At 32.4% G+C, this 26816-nt stretch overlaps 1 protein-coding gene and 1 non-coding gene across 2 annotated transcripts; one reads left to right on the top strand and one right to left on the bottom strand.

Annotated features, from left to right (window-relative positions):
• LOC126781132 (uncharacterized) lies at nt 1-26062 on the bottom strand. The gene is made up of 12 exons (XM_050505958.1): nt 25801-26062; nt 16849-17079; nt 9500-9623; nt 9133-9308; nt 8573-8680; nt 7118-7248; nt 4733-5000; nt 4159-4380; nt 2752-2875; nt 2039-2214; nt 694-801; nt 1-205 (listed from the first exon to the last, which is right to left on the bottom strand). The coding sequence occupies exons 1-12, from the start codon at nt 26021-26023 to the stop codon at nt 66-68; spliced, it is 2031 nt and encodes a 676-aa protein (XP_050361915.1). The 5' UTR covers nt 26024-26062; the 3' UTR covers nt 1-65.
• On the top strand, nt 19594-19684 carry LOC126781474 (U6atac minor spliceosomal RNA). Its single transcript, XR_007670641.1, has one exon. It is a non-coding gene; the product is annotated as a U6atac minor spliceosomal RNA (small nuclear RNA).
• Nucleotides 26063-26816: the final 754 nt, after the last annotated feature.

Below are 26816 nucleotides of genomic sequence, written 5' to 3'. Positions count from 1 at the left end.
TAAAGGGTCCGAATTCATTTATTAGCGGGAATGCAAATTACATTCAAATAACATAGACAAGGTCATTAAGCTACTACAGCAGTATAAGCCGGATCATTCAAAAAATTGAGACAGTTCACGCCACGCGGCATTTTGAAGTAGCCCTGCTCTCCAAAATCAGTACCCCAAGAGTTCTTTACTATCCAATATTTCTCACCATTCTTATCTGAAATGTTTATATTTTATTGCTAATTTCATTTTAAGATAAGTAAGTGATTTTAATGGACTTAATATTTATGCAGCACTAAAGTGAGCCATGTTGATAAAAAACATTGATCGAAACCAAAGATTGTGGACTCGAATCCGTGAAAGCATTTCGTGCTCGTGGGTAAATAAAACATCGCGAAAAAATTCCAACTGTATCGCATAATAAAATCAAAAATACATGATTACCATTTGTAAATACTTAAGATAATTAGACAAAAAGTTTTTTAAATATACAACATGTAATTAATATTATGTATTGGGAATAAAAAAGGGACGGACTTGCACACAGCTCTACCACCACTAGGTGGTACACTAGTACCACCATGTTTTATACTTTGAAAAAATCAGTAATTCTAATTCGGATTAGAATTATTTCGATGCTATTCACCGTCTACTTCACATTAAATCTTAAATTTTAAATTTGATAAATTAAGTTATTCTTCATACCTGTCCCAAAACCAACCAAGAGGACCGCGTGGTTAGGTTGCCCCCCCTGGCATTTTTTATTTGGTAATATACCACCATTATAACCTTGTAAGTGAAGGCTGTCGATTGCTGTAATTAAATATTAATGTATATTGACACATTACAATTTTCTATTTATAGTTAACCAGTTTCCACCCACGGCTTTGCCCATGTGTAAGGAGGGGAGGGGTTAAGTACCCTATGTCATTTTCCATATCCCTGACGATCATTTCAGAAGTTAAGCGTAACAAAAAATTGACTTTTGCATTTATAATATTAGTAAGGAAGTAATTATATTACTAAAAAATAAGAAATATACATTAGATTTATATTTTAAGGAGACTTCAAAAACAGCCGATATGGCCCAGTGGTAAGAAAGCGCGAATCTTAACCGATGATCGTGGGTTCAAACCCGGGCAAGCACCACTGAATTTTCATGAGCCTCATTTGTGATTATAATTCATCTCGTGCTTTACGGTGAAGGAAAACATCGTGAATCGGAATCGGAACATCGGAAACCAGCATGTGTCTAATTTCACTAACATTCTGCCACATCTGTATTCCACCAACCCGCATTGGAGCAGCGTGGTGCTCCAACTCTCTCCTCAAAAAGGAAGAAGAGGATTTTAGCCCAGCTTTTAGTACGATTCAAAAGCAGGTAATTGGGTAATAAAACCTAATGGTTCGTTACTCGAAGATCCGTCACAAATAGATACGTAACTAATATATTTGACTAATGTAAAATATACAATTAAATGACATAACAAATAACAATATTGCTGGCAAAAATTCCTAAAATACATATTTTATTTTTTTTGCATTTAAATAAAACTATAATGACAAGTTTGTCTACTAACACTTCAAAAAGTCCCTTGAACGCATTGATTTAAGATTCAAAACTACATTTGATCGGTAAGATTTCGTAAATTCTTAGTCTAATTTACCTACAAAGAAGTCCTTCTAATCGAATATATTTTGGCAAACTGCGCAAATATTATACAACTTAAGTGATCATACATAATATTACTAAGCCTTTGAGATCTAGCCACTGATAATAATCTGATCCCAAATTAAGCTTGTACAGAGTTTGTACTATGGAAACCAGAAAACTGATATACTACATATACTATTTTTCTTTTTGTAAATACATACTTATATAGATAATGATACCCAGACTCAGGACAAACAGAAATGTTCATGCACACAAATATATGTCCTGCGTGGCAATCGAACCCACAACCTTCTGCGTGAAAGGCAAGCATCCACCAACCACGCCAACCGGCTCGTCATGATCGTCTGAAGGTGATCGAAGCTGAAAAATACTTACAAATAGACAATGGGCCAATACTGAATAATTTATCGGCCAACTCATCTTCTGTACCTTGTATAACCAAACAACTTGCAACTTTAACTTGGATATCGTTAGAACTGTACCTACAAATGTTTTCTTTTTCTTCATAAGGATAACTAGCTTCTGTCATGGAACCATATTGCTGTAAGTACCTTAAATAATTTACAAAAAAATCATCTAAAGTTTTTTATTATTGTAACAATGTACGAGCTTGAATTAACGCCTACAAAGCAAAATATATCAGGCGAACTGAAAACCTTATTCTTTAACGAATTGGTTAAAATGAACCATAGTTAGGAATTATATATAGTAAAGTTTACATAATAGAAAAGTTTCTTTAATTTGTTTTAGTTTCATAAAAGGCTCAAAATTACTTATCCAACTTAAATACAATTTACTCAAACAAGGAATTATAGCAACAAAAGTCGTTAAAGCAAAGCCATATTAGTGTGACCAAAAAACTCTGTATACGAGATTTATGAATATCGGAAATATTTAATGTATGTTACCTTGACGCAAAAGATTTATCATACGTTACATTCGTTCCCTAAGCCAAAATATATTAAAAACTAAAGGCATTACTAGGCAACACATCGACTTATGATTAATTAGTCTAAAAGGTCGATCATCTAAAATGATACCGATAAATATACCACATAATAATAGCTGCTTAATTTACAAATACTCACTCGCACGCGTGTTCTAATGTCCCATATTTACAACCACTAGAAGTTTTATCGCAATCAACTAATTGTTGTTCGGACAAAATGACAGATTGTTGATATTTAATAGAGTAAGCACTTTCCAAATTACCTGTCAACAAAGTTTCGCAATTAAACTTCTATACAAAAGTATACAAAATAATGTTATTTTTAAGTTTATTTTTTTATATAGAATAGGAAGGCGGACGAGCATATGGGCCACCTGATGGTAAGTGGTCACCAAACGCCCTTAGAAATTGGCATTGTAAGAAATGTCAACCATCGCTTACATAGCCAATGCGCCACCAACCTTAGGAACTAAGATTTTATGTCCCTTGTGCCTGTAATTACACTGTTACAATTAAATTAAATTAAATAATAAGTTCCAATCTTTACAATTTTAATTATCTCTAACAGTTATCGTCTTAAAATCTTTTTATAGTCGAAAAAATTTGTTAGTATTAATTTCATTAGCCTCGTGTTTTAGGAGAGTTTTTACCTAGCTCAGGGACAGTAGATTTAGATTGTATATAAAACTAAACTATCGTAATATATTATTCAAAACTACCCGCTCTAAAAGTAAATACATTAAATAGATTATAATAGCTTACGATACTTAGCTTTACTTTAATTTATTGTTTTCATGTAAGTGACGTTGTCTTTTGTGGAAAAAAAAGATCTTGAAACCTAAATTGTGGCCTTATTAATGATTTTAATATAATTCTATTTTTTTTGTGTGTTTTGGTGTGTAATAAAGTATTTTATTATTATATTATTATCTGTAAGTAATTATAAAAGAAGTATTATACTGAAACTCCGAAACTAAAATGTTACTAAAAAATAATTAGGTTAATTATTATAATATACACCTTACAATTTATCACCCGCATATATATTCTTAACATTTTTTTTGTAATTTGATTTAATGAATTAGGTACGTCGATAAATCCCTATCTCTTTTTACATGCCAAGGTTTATTGAGAAACGAAAAGTTAACATCAAGTAACCCATTTTCTGATATTCATTTTGATGACCATTTAACAGTACGCGGCTTGGATTCTTTACTGGTGGTAGGGCTTTGTGCAAGCTCGTCTGGGTAGGTACCACCCACTCATCAGATATTCTACCGCAAAACAGCAATACTTGATATAGTTGTGTTCGGGTTTGAAGGGTGAGTGAGCCAGTGTAATTACAGGCACAAGGGACATAAAATCTTAGTTCCCAAGGTTGGTGGCGCATTGGCTATAAGCGATGGTTGACATTTCTTACAATGCCAATGTCTAAGGGCGTTTGGTGACCACTTACCTTTAGGTGGCCCATATGCTCGTCCACCTTCCTATTCTACAAAAAAAAAAAAAAATCCTCCTTACTAGACTAGACAGAGCACTGACTTACCTATAACACTAAACGCCCAGCAGGAACCACAGTGGCCTTGAGCTTTCACTTCACTGACCACTCCTAGGTCACGCCAGTCGAAGGAATCTGGTGTATCTTCTGCTATATAGTTATCTTCAATTTCATTACGAAACACAATATTATCGGTGCGGTTGTTGCTTTTGTAACCAGTATACATTTGTATAAATTCTTCAGACGTCAAGTCACTAAATTGTGTTATACCTTTAATACAATATTATTATTTATTAAGTATAATTATAAAAGCTATGTAATTGTTAAAAAATATGTAAGGAATTGATGCGATCATACTCATTAACAATTTTATTTTCTTATTAATCTAATAATGCAAGCTTTTAAAGTAAACTGAATCGGTATAATGTCTGTAGAAAAATATTAAACGAAAGAAAAGGATAAGACATTTTTTGTGTGCGCATTTTTTGAAAATATGTTTGAATATAAATGATGCACAAGCGACTTCAGTTACTGTACCATAATTATGTAAAAGAAATCTAACAGCAATAAATTATGTTTATTATAAATATAATTATAGTTTTGTGTCGTTTCAGCGACTTACCAAAAACATCGCTTTCGCTTTCGTCGTTAAAATCATTAATTTTTTTCAAATTATTTACAAATATTGCAAATCGTAACGCTGACTCTGTTTCGTCATATTCCTTATTGTAAGTTAATTTAAATGTTTCGAAATGTTTGGCCGCGTCATCGAGATTGTATCTCAATATATTTTTAGCTAAAACCAAATTAACCACAAATAACACAATTAAACAAATTGAACTCATGTCGACGCTTTGTAGGAACGAATGTAAAAAGAAATAACATTGTCGCTATTTAAATAACATTTAACATATAGCAATTTATCGTATTTACCATTCCTCGAACATTCTTTTTATTTGTTATTGGTAATAACTTTTTATTTCAAATATACGCAGTTGTGTTTTAAATTTTTGGCATTTAATAGTGCCATTACTTTTATTATTGTGATAACTATACATCATTGAAATATTTGCGATTTTTTAAGTTGTGTATATATTTAAAATAAACACAACCATTAAAATTCAAACTTCTACATATACTTTTAATAAATAAGATCTTTTATTACTAAATATACTTTTAATAAATAAGATCTTTTATTAGTATTTTCGGTGCATCGTAATTTTATTAATAGGTTTTAGGTTGTACATTGATAACCAATGAAGCATATTTGATTAATTTTGGCATTCCTTAGGGCTCAATTTTGGATTTTTTGCTCTCTTTTATTTTATATAATATTAATGATGTTATAATATGATATTTTAATTTACGAGTAATTATTATTTCAACCAATGAAAAAAGATAGAACTTTTTATGCTAACGATGAGTCATGAATTACATTTTTTATACAAAAAAAAAGTCTAATGGAAAGTTTAACAAAGTATTTAGGTCTAGTATTAGACCATCAGCTTATTAATATCATATAGATAATCCGCAATAAATTATCTTAACTGGCATGTGTGCCCCGAAATCTTACGATATATAATATAATACAATCCCCTGGTAAAAGTCAAAACTTAACAATATCCTTTAAGGCATACTACCACGTACTAGTGCAAGCAGTGATTCTGAAATTTCCGAGACTGTACTGCTTATTTGTTAAAGTATTATTACTACCTTTGCAAGAACCATCACCAGGTACAATATAATACTAATCAAGTCTTGTAACTCTTGTTACTTTATTCATTATAATTTTAATCTGAATAGACTTTTTGTCATCGATTTTATAAATATTTTGTAAATAAAAATGTGCTGTGAGTATATTTATATTTTTAAATAAAAATTATATTTTTATAGATATTTTGAGTTTTAAATAGTAACGTAAATAGATTTTAAATGGTGGTCTAAATGTCCGTAACAGTAACAGTAACAGCCTGTGAATTTCCCACTGCTGGGCTAAGGCCTCCCTTCCTTTTTGAGGAGAAGGTTTGGAGATTATTCCACCACGCTGCTCTAATGCTCCAATTCACTAAAATGTCTGACTTGATCCAAATCTCATTACATATATTTAAATATACCAAAAACTGAATTGAAAAAATCATGTTAATTTGTTTTTAATAAATAAGACTTATTTTACTGTACATGATTGTATTATAAAGGATAGAGCTTGGATTTAGTGTACTTATTTCTAAATAAGTTAAGCTAATTTCGATAATTTTATTGTTCTAATTCTAATTTGTTTATTTTGTCAATTTTACTTTATTTTTTTTTCTTACTCAATTAATTTAAATGGACGAAAGTAAATAAATATTTATTGTTATTTCGATAATTTAAAATGTTACAATAAATTATGTCATCTTTAATTATTTTTAGTCATTATTGTTACTTGTTTTTTTTAAATATTAATAACCGTAATTTATTAATTTGATTGATTATTATATAAAGGGCAACTGACTGTATCAATATTATTTTATTAAACATACCGTGTACATATGCTTGGGAATTATTCTTGGTTAAAATTGTAGAAGTCCGTAATTTTATTATGTGCCCGATTGTATTGTTTCATACAGGATATATAAATATAATAGTATATTCTGATTTATACATGTACTTTTTTTTTATTGTTAAAAAGAGTGACTACAGAAAGTTCCGGTTCTTCTCGGTAGAATCTATAATACATTCCAAAAATATAATTCCATTAAAATTGTAAAATAATGATTTAAAATTGCTTGTGAGAGCCTACTCGTATAAAGTATATATTGTCTTTGATTTCAATATTTATTTAATTATTATATATATATAATTATATATAATTTATTAATTTATTCTACGAGTATGTGGTATAGTAAAAAAAAAACTAGCAGTGTTCCACAATTTATTAACACTTTTAATAAACATAAAAACTCAATCAATTACTTTTCTAGAAATTCATTATAGTAATTGTAAGTCGTAACAAACACGTTTAATGTATTACAGCAGATAAATGTGGGTCTTTCATAAAGGCGAGACAGTTAACTCCCCGCTGCATCTTGAAGTATCCGTCTTCGCCGAAAATTGTTCCCCAGGAGTTCTTCACAAGCCAATATTTAATTCCAGCTTCGTCTGCAATTTTCAGTGTACACTAGCTTATACAATAGAAAGGCGATTAATCATTTTACCTAATGTATTTTAATTCTTCTAATGTATCTTAGATCGAGAACGCGCTAAAGCCAAATTCTGACCAATACGCAAACCCACTAATCCGCAATGTAGCAGTGGAGCCTTTTTTTATATTTGCTGGGAGGGCAAATGACTCTACTCCACCTGATGGTAAGTGGTAGTTGAGTCCAAACGCGACGACAGCCAGTACAGACGGGAAAAACGTTCTGCACTAGCCGCCTTCGCCTTGGCCCACAAGATGCCGCTTCACGCCTCGTTTGAAGGAACCCGGGTTGTTAGAGGAGGGGAACACGTGAGTTGGTAAGGAATTCCCTTTTTTGGAAGTGCGACAAAGAAAGGAGTAAATCGAAAAAAAGGAGTAAAAGGAGTCGAAGATCTATATCTGTTAAACAGAATACTTTACCGTTCTGTGCGATGTCTATCGATTGTCGTTTAAGTGATTGTTATTAAAAACTGGTGGTAGGGCTTTGTGCAAGCTCGTCTGGGTAGGTACCACCCACTCATCAGATATTCTACCGCAAAACAGCAATACTTGATATTGTTGTGTTCCGGTTTGAAGGGTGAGTGAGCCAGTGTAATTACAGGCACAAGGGACATAAAATCTTAGTTCCCAAGGTTGGTGGCGCATTGGATATGTAAGCGATGGTTGACATTTCTTACAATGCCAATGTCTAAGAGCGTTGGTGACCACTTACCATCAGGTGGCCCATATGCTCGTCCGCCTTCCTTTTCTATAAAAAAAAAAAAAAGTAAATAGACTGACTTAAATATATCCTATCAACGGAGAAACATTAAGCGCAGAGAGAGAATATTATAAAAAGGTAAATACTGCTTAGTTGTATCCCAATAACGTAAAAACTTTTTTTTATATAGAATCGGAAGGCGGACGTGCATATGAGCCACCTGATGGTAAGTGGTCACCGTAGACATTGCGCCACCAACCTTGGGAACTAAGATATTATGTCCCTTGTGCCTGTAATTACATTGGCTCACTCAACCTTTAAACCGGAACACAATAATACCAAGTACTGCTGTATTGCGGTAGAATATCTAATGAGTGGGTGGTACCTACCCAAACGAGCTTGCACAAAGCTCTACCACCAGTAACTAATAGTACAGTACTAATAATCTAAATTTATTATATTGTATTGTATTATAGTATATATATTACATTATTACAGGTAGTGTCGCCACAAAAATAAGAATTCCTTTCGTGCCTGTATGTCAGTCTGTTTTAGCTTTTAAAATTGGTAGCTGATGAGAATACCTGTTCCGTAACCGACAAGCAAAACTGCATGGTTAATATCCGTCGCTGAACATGAGTCATTTGTTAAGATTCCACCGTGGTACGTTTGCAGTGCAGAAGCGTCGAGTGCTGCCATAAGAATATAATTAGTAATAAAATATGTATACAGTATGTATGCAGTAAATAATTTGTTTTTTTTTTTAAGAATATCTTTATAGCTGTAGTAGAAATTAATAAAAAAAGAGGATTGAGTGTTTATTATAATGTATGTACTACACGTTCGAAGTAACCTACGGTATTAAATTTATGGAATCGTAACAAAATGGAATTTGAAATATCGGTGATTGTTACTGGAATTTTGGAAATAATTTAAAGTAGACATAAGTAAGCACGTGAATAATTAATAATTAATATATAGCAGACTGTTTGGAATATCTAATTATAACCTATGTTTATTTTTACTCTTTTTGCCAATATCCTCTTCTTATTCCATATTAAATAGAGCCCATTATTGGATTTGTGAAATAGCATATTACATTTATTTTTTTATAGGTTTTCTAACCCTTAACAGTCAATCTTACCTATAGAGAGTGGTCCAATACTTATTAATTTTTCTGCCAACTTATCTTCCGTCACGTTTACAGCCATACAACTTGCAACGTTAACTTTAACTTTATTAGAGTTGTATTTGCACCTGCCATTGCTGGCTTCGTAAGGATAACTTCTCTCGGTTATCGAGCCATACTGCTGTAAATACCTTAAATAAATTTTCAACTATTTTATCTGTATTTATATTCCGTTTTTATAACAATACGGCTTATTTTCATAATGTCGTATGATCCATACATCAAAAGCATGACAAGATTATAGTTTTTTTTTTAAACTATCAGTACCAGTTGATAAGTAATACAAACAGGAAATAGAGAAGAACAAGTCAAAAGAACTCACTCGCATGCCATCGTCGTATCTCCGCCATCACATCCACCGCATTTTTTATCGCAATCCAATAATTGTTGTTCAGACAAAACGACGGATTTGTTAGTTTTAATCGCGTAAGCACTTTCCACGTTACCTGCAAAACAGAAACTATAGCAAAACTATGGAAATTACGAGCGTTTTTTTTTTAATTAACCCAAATAGCAACAAACCGAACAAAAGCAATTTAAATAGATTTCTTTTAACAAATCTATGTATTATCACAATATAACGGATTCGTTTACATTGAAGTATGAATGTAAAAATAGCAATTTAGGAAATGCTATTTCCTAAATCCATTCAGAAATTTCCTACCATCATGTCTGTAGTGTACACACATCAACAATAATGTATCAATTAGTATTTTATAATATGAATATATATTATCTGTGTATCTATCCATCTCTCATCTCGGTTGACAGACATCGCGGAGCGCGGGAAAATAGAATATTATATTGGAATTGGTGCGAAGTGAATACGGTGTGTGCATAGCGAGCCGATATATAAATATAATATGTATTATTTAATTTGTAATGCCGATCTTACAACTTGAGTTAAAGCACGGTTAAAGATTGAACATTATCTTTCGTCTTAATTTTGTCAGAAAGTATTAAAATTAGGTGACTTTATATTACAATAAAAGTTTTTCCAGCTTACCAATCACACTAAACGCCCAGCAGGAACCACATAGGCCTTGATTTTTAACCTGAGTGACCACTCCTTTATCACGCCAGTCGAACGAATCTGGTATACTCGTTGATTTCAAATCTGTTTCTGTTTCATCAGCTAGGAGAAAATTAGTAGCGAGATTGTTTCTTTTATAGCCCGTATACCGTTGTTTAAATTCTTCAGGTGTTAAATCAGCAAATTGCGTTATACCTTCAATTACATTAATTTTCATTAACGATAATATTTAACGATACAATTTAATATGAAATAAAAGTTATATCTTATTTTAACTATTCATATGAATCTTGTTTGGCTAAATTGCTAAATATTTAAGTATTGTTTTACTATTGACTGATTTAAAAAATAATAATGACAAATACTTCAACTTACTGCCTGATAATACAAGATTATTAAAACGCAAAGGCTTTACCTGTATACGTCTAAAAGTGCAAAACAGATGGGCTTGCATAAAGCTCTACCTACCTAGTAATGATCAAATTATGTTCAACTTACTTTAACTAAACTTTATTATAAGTATACCAAAAGTTCGAACAACTTACCAAACACAGCGCTATCACTTCGTTCATTTTGATAATTAATTTCTTCCAAATTCTTCGTAAAGATTTCAAACCTCACCGCTATTTCTGTTTCGTTATATTCCTTATTGTGAGTGTTTATAAATGTTTGGAAATGTTCATACGCATCTTCAGGATCGAATCGTATTATATTTTTAGCTAAAATTGTATTCACTACAAATAACATAAATAAGCAAATGGAACTCATGTCGACTTCTCGTGGTCAGCTGTGACTGTGTAGCATTTTTTTGGTATCACTATTTATATTGGATTTTACAAATCATTTTTCATATTTCTCATTCTTTGAAAATTCTATTTATATTTAATTGGCATTTTTTTTAATTTCAAACAAATGCATGGACGTCTTAAATACTTAAAATTATCTAAATAATGCATTTTCGTAAATTGTCTTGATAACAAAACCGATATAGTGACATTACAGCGACTGCGCTTGCGTTGATATTACATGGAAATAATGTTATGTGGATTCTATATTAGAAATAAATAGACCAGCCATTTCATTTATTTACATTTACATATTTACGTTATACTAGCTACCCGTCCCGGGTTCGCACGGGTAGAATAAAGGTCAATGTAAAAAGTGTATATTGTATTATTATACGTATAACTGTTTTACGCTGGTATAACTCCCAATCGGCATGATTTTTTCCGACATCTTCAACAATAATCATCATGTTTCAGCTAATTTGCACAAAATATTAATGAATTATACACCTAAACATTCTTCATGAATCACTTCAATGGTGAAAATCGTATGAAAATTGTTTGGGTAGTATTTGAGTTTATTAGGTTCAGACAGACAGACTCGGGGACCCTTCGTTTTTTAAAATATGTTGTAAAACCATTTTCTATTTTGAGCTGGAACTACCATCACGATCTCTATGCATAATTGCTATTTTAAGGGTGTCATTCTTTATCTCGTTTGTGTGGCTGACTCTGTTCTTGTGATCTCGTGTAGTACAGCTATCCATGTTATGCAACACTGTTACAACCACGTATACACGGCTGCTACATAATTATAGAATGCACAATAACAACTGTCTTATATGAAGTCGGTTCATGTGCTTCGTTTAAAGTAAGAATGTACCTGTCCCATAAATTAATTACATGGAGATCGCCTTTTCAGCTTAGGAGTTAGGTATAGTGTATTAACAAAAGTTTCATAAATATTGACGAAGATATAATATAAACATCATAATGATAATAAAACGCTAATTTTAACGTGAAGGAAGTAAATCTAAATGATCGATTGATGGGAGTACAAACAACAATTAGTAGCACAAAGTAAGAAGTCCAAAAAACCTGTAAATGCCCGATTGCAGCGCTAACCCACCCTGCTCCAAAGCGAGATGCTACTCGTGGCACAATTTCATACAACACCTGAGAGTTTCAAGATGTTATGCTTCACTGCAGCATATAAAATAAATTACAAACATGAATTAACCAATAGTGCTTGTCTGGGCTTGAACCCGCAATAATCAGTCACAATTAATGTGTTCTAATCACTGCTCTTTTCCGTTTTCAGAATTATCCGTTTTTTTATATAAATATCAACATCTTTATCGCTTTATCTTATTTAACCGTTTAGTATCTTATTCTATTAACAGTCAGGTAGCGAATCAAGCTGGGTGAGTCAACCAAGTCATGTTGCTCCACCAATTAGCAATACATTGCTGTGTTTCGGTTTCAAAGATAGGTGAGCCAGTACAATGACGAGTCCAGGGACACCATCTTAGGCTTTGACAGTGTATCGTTTTTCATGCTTACGGTGCCAGTGTCTATGGCCAAAGATGACTAAGTATCATCAAGTAGGTCATAATAACTTCAAGGTTCAATAAATAAATAAAAAGAGAAACCATATTCTGATTTTTATTGAAATCATTAATTCTCGATGTTGTTAAAGAATATAGAGAAAGCTACACAGCCATAATCGTATCTTACGCGTTTTTGCATATTTGTGGAAGACTCTAATGCTGTATCATTGGATGAACACACACCGAATTATTGTAGTTAAAATTATTGAAAAAACATTATACGTTTACAGCTGGTAGGGCTTAGGTGACTTGGTGGGGCTTTGTGCAAGCTCGTTTGGGTAGGCACCACCCAATCAGATATTCTACCCGCAAAACAGCAGTACTTAGTATTGTTGTGTTCGGGTTTGTAGGGTGAGCGACCCAGTGTAATTACAGGCAAAAGGGACATAACATCTTACTTCCCAAGTTTGGTGACGCATTGGCAACGCAAGCGATGCTTAACATTTCTTACTGTGCCAATGTCTATTGGCGTTGGTGACCACTTACCATCAGGTTGGGCTAGCTCACCGACCTATACAATAAAAAAAAACGTCAACGCAGTTGTCATCGTTTCTTTAGGTTTTAAGATTTTTATTATAACAAGAGACTTAATAAATAATATGTAATATATATGAAAAATATATTGAGATATCGATCGTACAAGACTTAAATAAAAGTAGCATAGGATAAATCCTATGCTACTTTTATTGAACCAATCAGATATATAAACATTTGCCAACCAATCTGCAACGCTTCTTCTTACAGCATAGACCTACTGTTCTTCTGTCCCCCGTACTGCTCTAATACGCCGCAATTTTTTAAATAATTATCTTGAATATATCTAAAACTGCTCATACACAAAACTTTTAAATTTTATTTTTATTATACTATTTATTTTTATTTATTTTATTTTATTAGGATCTAAAACAAGGAATACACATCTAAAGTTTACATCACATATTAGTTAAATGCTCCCTCAATTATAAGAAATCACAGCATCCAATATATATACATATATAAATAACAGCTAATATTATAAATAATAAAATTTAAATTAAAAACGTTTCAAGTTAACAACTAAAACAAAATAATATAAAAAATTCAAATACGGTGAATAGAGATAAGTTTATTTTAAATATTGTTTAAGATTTTATTTCTTTATTTAGGCAATAAATAAAAAAACGGTAACGGTTCCTTATCCTTTTAGCGAGACAGTTGTGTTGTCTACACATACTAGGCATAGAATTATCCGAAGGTGGTTTTAAAAGTAGTTTTTTTAAAGGTATTATAAAAAAAAAACAAATAAAATGCAATTATTTATTAGCAATTATAAAGGAATTGATATAAGTATCGAGTAGAGGGTCAGGGTATTAAAACAATTGAGAGTTAAAACAAAGACGATTGCTACACTACAGCAGTAACAGCTGGACTATTCATAACGCTGAGACAGTTCACCCCCCGCTGTATCCTGAAGTATCCCTGCTCACCCCATTGTGCACCCCAAGAATTCTTCACCAACCAATATTGAATACCATCGAAACCTGCAGGTTTACATTTAAGGTATCTATATACTAAGGCACTGCACATAGTCATTTATTTGACCGCCATTTATAATATAATTATATGTTCTGTAATTCAGTAAATAATTAACTTAAGCAGATGTTATAATTGAGGATGTTCTCTTGACCGATTTCGACCACGGTGGCCAATATCAAGAGAGATTAGCCAACTGCGGAGGTTATATTATAGTGGACAAATCTGTGCGCAAAGACAGGTGCATTCTCTGTCCCCCTACTCTCATAATCTGATGCGACGGCAATTTGACACAACTGGAAAGAGTTCAGAAGCGGGACCAGCGCTTTTACGTGCTTTTCGAGGCACAGTTCACACTTCGGGCTAATTACGAGAATCTTCCACAGAAAAACCCAATAAGCCTTATATTGTACCAGCCTGGGATTTGAACCCAGGGCCTTGAGATCTGCAGCCTTAACCACTATACGAAACAGGCAGTCAATGAAAATGTTATAATTAGAGTTCCTGAAAACATCAGTAGTGCTTGCTCAGTTTTATACCACAGACCTTCAGTGTAAGGTCAATTTGTACTACTACCGTCTTAAGTGGTGTAAGTCTTACTGGTAGTAGGGCTTTGTGCAAGCCCGTCTGGGTAGGTACCACCCACTCATCAGATATTCTACCGCAAAACTTGTATTAATACATGTTATTGTTGTGTTCCGTTTGAAGGGTGAGTGAACCAGTGTAATTACAGGCACAAGGGACATAAAATCTTAGTTCCCAAGGTTGGTGGCGCATTGGCTATAAGCGATGGTTGACATTTCTTACAATGCCAATGTCTAAGGGCGTTTGGTGACCACTTACCATCAGGTGGCCCATATGCTCGTCCACCTTCCTATTCTATAAAAAAAAAGGCTTAATATTGTAAGTTTATTTTAAATCCATACCTTTTCCATAACCAACCAAAAGAACCGCGTGGTTAAGTTGATTTCCGCTACACATATCATTCGCTACAAGTCCACCAGTATACTGTTGTAATATATCAGCGTCGATCACTGTAATAAAAAACACCAATATTTTTTTTTTATAAATACTATTGTAATATTGAATATGTTCAAAGTATTTTACGGGTTTTCTAAGTACAAGAGTTCACTAAGGGTTAGGAGTACAGAAGCCAACTTTCTAAATTCGAGTAGGTTCAAGAATAGGGTCGTCAAAGTAAGTAAAAAAACAGCTTTAAATATCTAAATTTATCTATTTTATCAATGAAATAAGAATAACAGTTCGCAAATGCGTCATATAAAATAACAAAACAAATTCACTAGTTTATTACCCGTATTCTACTCTTATGCGTGGATTTTTTACGCTTATTCCAATCTTAAAGGGGTGATTTTTCAAACTAACATGCCTACCTTCGAGATTTAACCGAAATGTTAGAGAGATAAATCTTATAAAAAATAAGAACGCAGTCTTACTCAAATTCCATATAATATTTAATAGTAAAAAAAATAAAAAAAATATTCAATCATACGTACGTATAGATAGTGGTCCAATGGTTGCTAATTTATTTGCTAACTCGTCTTCTGAGACTGTCAGAGACATGCAATTATTAACCTTAACTTTGACGCTATTAGCATCATATTTACACTGGTCATTGCTTGCTTCATAAGGATAGCTGTCTTCGGCCATCGAACCATATGACTGCAAGTATCTAAAAAATACCAGTATCTTATTTGTACAATACTGTCTATAATAGTATTTATCTTTATAACTAATAATATTTCTTACTATGCCAATGTCTATGGACGTTGGTGACTACTTAACATCAGTTGACCCATATGCTCGTCCACCTACCTATAATATAAAAAATAAATAAAAAAGTGTGTTCATGCGGTCATTTTCATAAACTATCTACCCAATTAAATTAGGTTCGTAAACACAAATCCAATTATTTTCCCTAACTCATATAATCCGATGTATGGCCAGGCCTCCCTGATCTCCCCGTAGTGTGAATCACTGACAAATTCTTAATAACAGGTTACAAAAACGGAAAGAGCTTATGTCAGCCTAATGAGTTATTTGAATCCTATGCATGCACTATCTACAGGCTAGCTCAACGAAGCAGTTCAGAAAATTATATTCATTAAAAGACATAAGATTAGTTTGCATATTCGTTTTGGTTTAATATTACTCTGACCTATCCCCAATAGAACCTACCATCACTAGGACAGTTCAGATATACCTACTCAAATTATTTAGAGTTACTCACTCGCAAGCGTCCAGCGGATACCCCCCATTACAACCAAAACATTGATCGGTAGCGCAATCCACTAACTGTTGTTCAGACAGAATGACAGATTGCTGAGTTTTGATCGCATAGGCACTCTCCACATTACCTGCAAATATATTTTACGATAAAAATATACACAAAAACAAATTCAATATTAGTATATGTCGAAAATGTTTGTATTAAAAACCTTGTTCTTTCCCAAAGAAGGTTTTCACTTAGAAATTAACGCAATTTCCGTCGAAACTAATTTCTCCTCATGGTTAACATAATCCAGAAATGTAGCATTCTTACCTCAATTCAAATTGCAGTTGCAATATAAGAAATAGCTATTTTTGCAATTAAAAACTAGAATACCGACACGTGGCCCGGCTCCTGTTCTTCATTATGTCAATAATTTATAATTAACTGTAACGTATTTTTAATGTCAACAAATGGTAGCGCAGTAGCTTTATAACAACTCACCGATAATACTAAACGCCCAGCAGGACCCACATTGGCCTTGAGATTTCACTGCACTGACCACTCCCTTGTCACGCCAGTCGAATGATTCCGGTGTATCTTTCAATTTCATATTTGTCTTTTTTCCACTGTTACGTAAGGGTTTCGTTTTATTAGAAGTATGGTTGCTGCGTTTGTAGCCCGTATACTGTTGTATAAATTCTTCAGACGTTAAATCAGTAAATTCCGTAATACCTTCAATAAAATATAATTTTTTCATGTAAAAACTTTTAAGTAACGAAATTCACATTGCTCTAAAATGTATGTGGTGAATATTATATTTGGATAAAAAAAGTGGTCTTAAAAATTATGCTGAAAGTCTTAAGAAAATCCATCCTTAAGAAATCCTTAAAAGATGTATGTTATAAAAACGTTATATAACAACTGCCTTAGGTTATAAATTATAATATAATATTTAAATATAATTGGGTCGTGTAAGGTATGTATTTTATATTCAGCGTAAAAGTTCAACCAATTTTATAATCAAACAGTAAAACCTTAATTACATGGTTAAGTTTTGTTCTGTCTGCCTAGTGCTCGCACTAGGTAGACTAAAACTCGTTTTATTAATTATAAGCTATTGTTGACAATAATCGAAATTCCATACAAAACGCAGTTAACGTTGACGCTATTGAAGAAGCAAAAAAAAGTCGCACTAGGCACAATTTGCATTTTAGTTACTTACCAAAAACCGCGCTGTCGCTTCGTTTATTGAGATAATTGATTTGTTCCAAATTTTTCATAAATATTTCAAATCTGCTTGCTTTTTCAGTTTCATCATATTCCTTGTCGTAAGTCCTTATAAATGTTTCGAAATGTTCAGTTGCATCTTCAGGATTGTATCTCAATATACTTTTAGCTAAAACCGTATTAACTACAAATAACGCAACTAAGCAAATCGAACTCATGTTGACTACTTGTGTTTTGATTCTTGATTGAATTAATGGAGGAAAATTGTCTATTTATATAAGATTTACGAAACAGTTATCCATATTTAACATTCTTCGAGCATCGCTATTAGACATTTATTGGTAATATAACTTTTTTATTTGGATATTTGCGTGTACGTTTAAAATTTTCAAGATTTAATAGCGAAATTCCTTAAATTATTTTGATGACTAAAAATACTATGAAATTATTTTGACTCACCGTGATTTGACTATGGACGGATAGTAAATTGACAATTGCTTAGAAAACTTTTACTTTTAAATTATTATTTTTATATAAGAAGGGACAAACGGGCATGAAGCTCACCTGATGGGAAGTGATTACCATCGCCCTTGGACATCTGCAACACAGGAGGGCTTGGTGCAAGCCGGCCTTTACGGAACGGGTCGACTCTTTACTTGAAGGTTCATAAGTCTATGACTTAGGAACGACATTTCATAGAAGGAAAATGCGATTTCAATGCTGTTTCTCGTTCCTCTAGTGGGTAACTTAAAAGGCTGTTCCTTGTAATGTTCCCTTCTAAAATCAAGTCCCGGGTCGGGTCAACAAATGTTTTTTGGATTTTTCTACATTCTATCAGGCACATCAGACCAAGACCAATATATCGTACGTCGTTTTTTGTACATATCATAATCCTTATTTGACAAGATAACTAATTTCAAAAATGAAAACTACCTATTACTATAACAGACCTAGGTAATATTGTTAAGTTAAAATACGTATTTATAAATAAATATGTATAGCCCTTTACAAATAAGAAAGAAATGTTATTTTATAGTATAAACGTGTAGAGAGTTTATATTACATTTATGAAACAATTATAATTTTCAAATTCATTTGTTAATTATTTTGTTACTTCAATTGTTTTCTTTCTTTTGTTATGTCATATTGTTCTTTTTCATTACAACCGAATTTAAATCGTATTTATTATTTTACCTGAATATTCCAAACAAATATGCACTAGGGAACACCTATTGATCATTTATTGAAATTCTACCGTTATTTATTGCTAATTAAAATAAGACACTATTTAATTTTTTTGTAAGGTACAATATTCAACAACAGTTGAAGCTTTTGAAAAATACGAAGAAAAAATAATTGGCTTAGCTGTTAAAATAAAAAAAGAACAAGGCAATGTTAAAACAATACGTTATTAATTTTGACATGTATGTATAAGTTGATAATGACAGTGTGGATATGACCTCAGCTATGAATGTTTCTTTGTTTATATTAGTGCTTTACCGCGGCTTAGCTCGCTTCATAATTTCGAATTGTTAAATACCATTGTAATAGCTCTTTATTCAAAAATGAAGGATTTCCATACAAATTTTCATCCCTTTTATCACTGTCTTCTATAACTATATACTTAAATTTTTTCACGGTAAAATTCACTTAAATTTTTTCACGGTAAAACGGTGGGTTGATAGCCCCACTAGTGGGCTGTGCGTTGATATGCTAGTCAGTCAGTCTGTTATTTTTTTGGTAATTTGTGACATACATAAATTTTATCTTTCTACACTTATTCTCCATTTTTAAAACTGTAACCATGCTAAATCTCAAAGTCGCTCATGCACGCAGTGTTTAAAAATGGACACAAAGTTTTCCCTTTACGTATTAATATATAGATAAGGTTTAATATAGCATTAGGTATTTCTTGTATATTTTTCAAATTGTTTTACGACTATATTTAATTTAGACCATTTCTAAGACAAATTTACAAATAATTCGTTAGTTGAGCAACATCCGCCAAACAATCAAACATTGTATATTGAAAGGAGAGACGGTTAGCACTCCCCTTGACAAGGATGGAACACAATAAAATGGTGAAGGCACTACTTTACCACACTTTTTGACGATAGCATGCGCAAGCGAACCCGTGGCGCTCCTCGTTAAGACGGAAAGGGTACCGCTGGTATTTTAGTGGGTATTCCAATGTTCGGGGCGCACTCGGCTCCTCAGACACCAGCAAGCCCCACATACCCCTACTCTGTTCCCGTGGGGGAAACGCGTTATGCGTTTTTCAAGCGTAAAAAAAAATCAAACAGTGTTCGGTGATGAAATTTATCTAATGAAAACTGAGGTATTTTTTATTTTACATGGATAGATAGACTAGTAAATGGGCAACCAGATGATAAGTGGTCACCACCGCCCATAGACATGGAGCTGTACAAAATACATATTAACCATCCTTCACATCCCTCCACTCACCCTTCAAACCGGAATACGACAATACTACCATACTGGTTGTACCTAACCAGACGGACTTGCACAAATTCCAACCACCAAAATAATTGCGTGCTCTTCTTCCATTTCATAAACCTGCACTATATTATCTTTTATTTGGGAAGCCGCTGTTATGATGAGCTTAACGTTATTGTTACTTAAATAATCCCCTATTTTTTAAGTAAGATGCTTTAGAATTTTCTTTAAATACCCTAAATTAAATAACAATATGTTATGATAACACTATTCTAAAATGTACCTTAAATTAATTTTTTAAAGATCAAATATAATTGTTTCAAAAGATCAGTTATTGAATGCAAAAATGCAAAACATTCCGGCTACCCTTTCCGGTTTCACACGTAAAAATAGGGTATTTCTCGTTGTATTTTTAAACTTACAAGATATAATATAAAGCAGCCACCAGCCTACGCGCCTGTATTGAATCGAAGCCTCGTTATAAAAATAATTGCCTTTTTCATATGTTCATTATGTAATTTATCTATAACTACTAGTTCGAATTGCAAAGTTTAAAACAATTTATATTTATAAAACGGTTAAAAGAAATATATTATTTGTTTTAAAAGGAATAATTTGCGACACTTAAATTGAAGTCGTTGTCATTATTTTTTTGAACATAATTAACATAAATAACATATTGTTACTTTATCTGATTTGAAGATCTACAAATCTCTCATATTGAATTTTTTTATATCTATTACAGTTTCGCTTCAAAATGCTTGGACTGACAATTGTCTATCTGACTACGTAGATATATAAGATATATCTCAAAATTAGCATCATTTTAACATACCATGTCCATCCTCAAGTATAAACTAATATAGTTTGAATGTTCGATAACCATCGGATGAGTAGTTCTTACGTGAATTGAGAAGATTATATCAAAACTCTAACAAACAAACAAACAAACAAACCTCTTCATTAAATTAGTATGATTAATTGATTATACATTTGCAACCTTATTTTAAAAAGTTATAATTTATATTAAAAAAAACAAAACACAATTCAAGTTCAATGCTTTATTACTAGTTACGTATTAAATATGATCAGTGTACCAGGAATTCATATCACAGTGTAATCGTATTCAAACAAGTGTTGTGGTAAGTGGTACCAACAAAAAGGCAGTTCACACTAACTGTATTCTGTACTACCCCTCTCGCCCTGATAAATATCCCAAGAGTTCTTCACCAGCCAATATTTATTATTATCGTCATAACAATAATAGCAAATATCTATTCCAACACACAACTTTTTAAGCAGTGCCTGTACTATCAAAAAAAAAAATTTAGACAATATACGTTTGAAGGCCTTCTTATTATCATTAATTCGATTCGACTGTCGATAAAGTACATCTGAGTAGGAATTTTTAATTTATCATTATTTAAGTATGATATTCTAATGAGCTTAAATTTGAAAAAACAATAAATCTTTTTTTTATAATATTAGAATGATTCATGGTGATGTAATATTAATAATGGTTATGACATCGTATGTAACGGTTCGCCTCTAAGATATATTTATTAAATAAAAAGTATAACGTGAAATAAAAAATAAACAAATAAAATGCAATTATTTATTACCAATTATAAAGTAATTGATATAAATACTAAGTAGAGAGCCAGGGTATTAAAACAATCGAGACTTAAAACAAAGACGATTGCTACACTACAGCAGTAACAGCTGGACTATTCATAACGCTGAGACAGTTCACTCCTCGCTGCATCCTGAAGTATCCCTGCTCACCCCATTGTGCACCCCAAGAATTCTTCACCAACCAATATTGCGTACCATCGTCACCTGCAGGTTTAAATTTATGCTATATATATATATATATATATATATATATATATATATATATATATATATATATATATATACTAAGGCACTGCACATAAACATTTTAATATTCCCCATTTATATAGTAATTGTATGTTCAGTAATTCAGTAAATAATGAAGTTAAGCAGATGTTATAATTGATGACGTTCTCCTGAAAAATTTGGACCACAGTGGCCAATATCAAGAGAGATTAGCCAAAAAGTAACAGCCTATGAATGTCCCATTGCTGGGCTAAGGCCTCATCTCCCTTTTCGAGGAGAAAGTTATTGACGTGAAGGTTGAGGTGGATTAGCCAACCGCGGAGAATATTTTACAGTGGACAAATGTGTGAACCAAACAAACACATCATCTCATAATTCGATGGACGGCAATTTGACACGATCGGAAATAGTAAAACGTCTACAACATGCTTACGCCTAATCCTGTAAATTTATTTTTTAATCCATACCTTTTCCATAACCAACTAAAAGAACTGCATGGTTAAGTTGATTTCCGCTACACATATCATTCGCTATAATTCCACTGTTATATGGTTTCATAACACTTGCGTCGATCGCTGTAAAAATAAATCATCTATAATAAAATGGTTTATACAATGTGTAAAAAAAACTCTATCCGACCCGAATAGGTTTATTACAGAAATTACTAAAAAATACATTAATATAAAATGTTATTGTGATTTAAAAATGCCTATTTAGTGCGCTACTTCCCCAAGATCGAGCAAATTTTTCGAAAGGTGATACACTAGACACTAGTCGGCAGGCGGCACCTTCGAAATACCGCTGGCACGTGTAAGGGCGTTTTCATACTAAGCTCAGAGTCGACCGGTGCGGCATATTGACTACCGACTAAAATAAAAAACCACAAATAACCCAGCTCAGTAAGCTGTCTGAACCAGAAATTGACTACTCGATTGATAAGAAAACTCACGTACCTACTGAATTAGTTATCCGAGCGGTATGATTGTGTTCTTCTTAAAGTGGAAAGAAAATAAAAAATTATCGAATCATTTTATGAATAAAACTGATGACTGCTGATTAAACGCGTAATTTATTTATTAGGTTTTTCAGGGAAACATACAGTAATTTTACACTTATGCTTTTTTACAACACACAATCAAGTTGCTACAACTTACTAAAACATAAACGATAACATTAACCACACGGCTTATAAAAGATTGATCTCAGCTGGTCATGACCTCATGTCCTTGCTACCGCTGTCGCGCTGCGCCATTGTTACCATGTGGTTTTCCTCATTTAATTAAATTAAATTTTAATTTATTCAGGGTAAATTTTTTTACTTAGTATTTTTAAAATGATTACATAAATAGAACCTATTTTCAGTACCTAATAACCATTTCACTGGATGATAAATATTATTTAAATTTATATATAACCTCTTTTATTGATAAATGATGGCATTTACCAAAAAATAAGAATAACAATATGCGAAGATTTATAACAAAATTAAAAAAAAACAAGTGTTCCATTTCACTAGTGTATTCTGTTCTTATGCGTAGATATTACCCTTATTCCAATCTTTAGGGTAAAAGGGTTGATTTTTCAAATTAAGAAGGGTATCTTTCTACATCGTCGAGATTAAATCAAAATATTAAAAAGATAATCAACTTTTAAAAATAATTAGAACGCAGTCTTATTCAAATTCCAAATAATACTTGATAATAACTTAATGTTAAGAAATACGTACCTATAGATAGTGGTCCAATGGTTGCTAATTTATTTGCCAACTCGTCTTCTGAGACTGTCAGAGACATGCAATTATTAACCTTAACTTTGACGCTATTAGCATCGTATTTACACTGGCCATCGCTTGCTTCATAAGGATAGCTGTCTTCGGCCATCGAACCATGTGACTGCAAGTATCTAAAAAATACCATACCTTATTTGTACAATACTGTCTATAATAGTATTTATCTTTTTTAAAAAATTGTGTTCATGCGGCCATTTTGGCCGACTATCTATCCAATAAAAGTACTTTTTTTAAACATAGATGCATTCTTTTTCCCTCATATAATCCGAGGTATGGTCAGGCCTCCCGATCTCATCGTAAAGTGAATCACTGACATGCTAGATCAACGAAGCAGTTCAGAAAATAATATTCATTAAAATTCATAAGATTAGTTTGCATATTCGTTTTGGTTTAATAATACTCTCACCTGTCACCAGTAGAACCTACCATCACTAGGACAGTTCAGATATACCTACCCAAATTATTTAGAGTTACTCACTCGCAAGCGTTTAGCGGATACCCCCCATTACAACCAAAACATTGATTGGTAGCGCAATCCACTAACTGTTGTTCAGACAGAATGACAGATTGCTGAGTTTTGATCGCATAGGCACTCTCCACATTACCTGAAAATATATTTTATTATAAAATAATATACAAAAACAAGTTCAATATAAGTACATGTCGAAAAATTTTAGTACCAAAAACCCAGTTCTTTCCCAAAGAAGGTTTTCACTTAGAAATTAACGCATTTTCCGTCGAAACAATTTTCTCGTCATGATTAACGCAATCCATCAATATTTTGTATATACATCAAATTAACGGTTAAAATTTAATCAAATATTATAGAGCATTCTTGCCACCATTCCACGCGGTCACTATTTGTACGTTAGCCATTTTTAATTTTTATTAATGCTTTAATGTAAATAATTTTGTAATAAAGTTTCATTAATTTAAATATATTAAGAGTATGGGTAATTAATTGTACAATATGGCGTGAATTATCGGGCGAGGAGAGGGTATTATAATAAAATATTAGCACTTTACAATTACTATGTTATTATAATTAACTTTAACACTATTACAATTACAAAATATTAATGAAATAATTCCTGATTTTAACTATGACGTCCGTCAAACGCGTGGAGGCGAGCGCGCGCCCTTTCGTTCGATCATCGAATGGCCTCCCTAGCACTCAAGCTGGCCGCCTCTCCAGCGTTTGAACGTCAAACGTCAGAGTGACAAACCTTCAAAATTCACAAATTATTGAAATTGATTAAAACTTTTTTTTCCGAGACGAATTCATATATATAAAGATCTTATTATGTCAATAATTTACGTTTAACTGTATCATCTTTTTAATGTCAACAAATGGTAGGGCAGTAGCTTTATAACAACTCACCAGTAGTACTAAACGCCCAGCAGGACCCACATTGGCCTTGAGATTTCACTGCACTGACCACTCCTTTGTCACGCCAGTCGAATGATTCCGGTGTATCTTTCAATTTCATATTTGTCTTTGGTCCACTGTTACGTAAGGGTTTCATTTTATTAGAAGTATGGTTGCTGCGTTTGTAGCCCGTATACTGTTGTATAAATTCTTCAGACGTTAAGTCAGTAAATTCCGTAATACCTTCAATGAAATATTATTTTTTAATGTAAAACTTTTAATTAACGAAATTGCACTTTGCTGTAAAATGTTAATATTCGGATAAGAATATTACTAAATGAAAGCCGAGATGGCCTAATGGTTAGAATGCGTAAATCTTAACCGATGATCGTGTGTTCAAACCCGGGCAAGCACCACTGAATTTTCATGTGCTTAATTTGGTGTTTATAATTCATCTCGTGGTTGAAAGTGAAGGAAAACATCGTGAGGAAACCTGCATGTGTCTAATTTCACTGAAATTATGCCACATGTGTATTCTGCCAACCCGCATTGGAGCAGCGTTTTACTTTATAATTAAATAATAAAACCTTATTTACATGGTTAAGTTTTCTTTTGTCTGCCTAGTGCAAGTTTTTTTAATTATAACCTAGCGTTGACAATAATCGGAATTCCATAAAAAACGCAGTTAACGACGTCTATTGAATAAGCAAAAAAAGTCGCACTAGGCACAATTTGAATTTTAGTGACTTACCAAAGACAGCGCTGTCGCTTCGTTTATTGAGATCATTTATTTCTTCTAAATTCTTCATAAATATTTCAAACCTTACTGCTTTTTCGGTTTCATCATATTCCTTGTCGTAAGTCCTTATAAATGTTTCGAAATGTTCAGTTGCATCTTCAGGATTGTATCTCAATATACTTTTAGCTAAAACTGTATTAACTACAAATAACGCAACCAAGCAAATCGAACTCATGTTGACTACTTGTGTATCGATTCTTGATTGAATTAATGGAGGAAAATTGTCTATTTATATAAGATTTAACAAACAGTTACCCATATTTAACATTCTTCGAGGATCACTATTGGACATTTATTGGTAATATAACTTTTTTATTTGGATATTTGCGTGTACGTTTAAAATTTTTGAGATTTAATAGTGAAATTCCTTGAATTATTTTATATTTATATTATTCCTTGAGTTATATATAACTAAAAATACTGTGAAATTATTTTGACTCGCTCGTTGCCAGCCTTTAAGGAATGTGTCGGCACTATTCTTGAAGGGCTATATCCTCAGTCAGATCGTTTAAAAAGCGATTTTAATGCTGTTCCTCGTTGATCCAGTGACTAGCTTATCTCGAGGTCCTGGGTTCAAGCCCTAAATCGGGTCAGTAAAAAGATATTAAATTTTTCTACGGAAATTATTCAGAGGACAAGAGGCGGCTACTATCTTAGATTGCATATTTGTACTATTTCGTCTATATGGTCATAATTACAGTTTCTTTATGATCTTCTAAAATGCTAGATAGCCTAACCGAATGTTTTCGTTCTTTCATTTTGTCACAGTGTGAGCTTTGACGAAAACGTCCTACAGACATGTCAGACTAAGACCAATATACTCGTACGTAGTTGTTTGTACTCTACATGTACATTTATATTATACTATTACAGACTTATCTCGCGTCATAATTCAGAATTGCTAAATAACAATATCAAAGCTTTTTCTGCAAAATAAAGGATTTTCATATAATCCTGCATCCCTTTTA

Source organism: Nymphalis io, chromosome 3 (genome assembly GCF_905147045.1).
Source record: "Nymphalis io chromosome 3, ilAglIoxx1.1, whole genome shotgun sequence".
NCBI classification, from domain to species: domain Eukaryota; kingdom Metazoa; phylum Arthropoda; class Insecta; order Lepidoptera; family Nymphalidae; genus Nymphalis; species Nymphalis io.
This window is presented reverse-complemented; position numbering and strand designations above follow the sequence as displayed.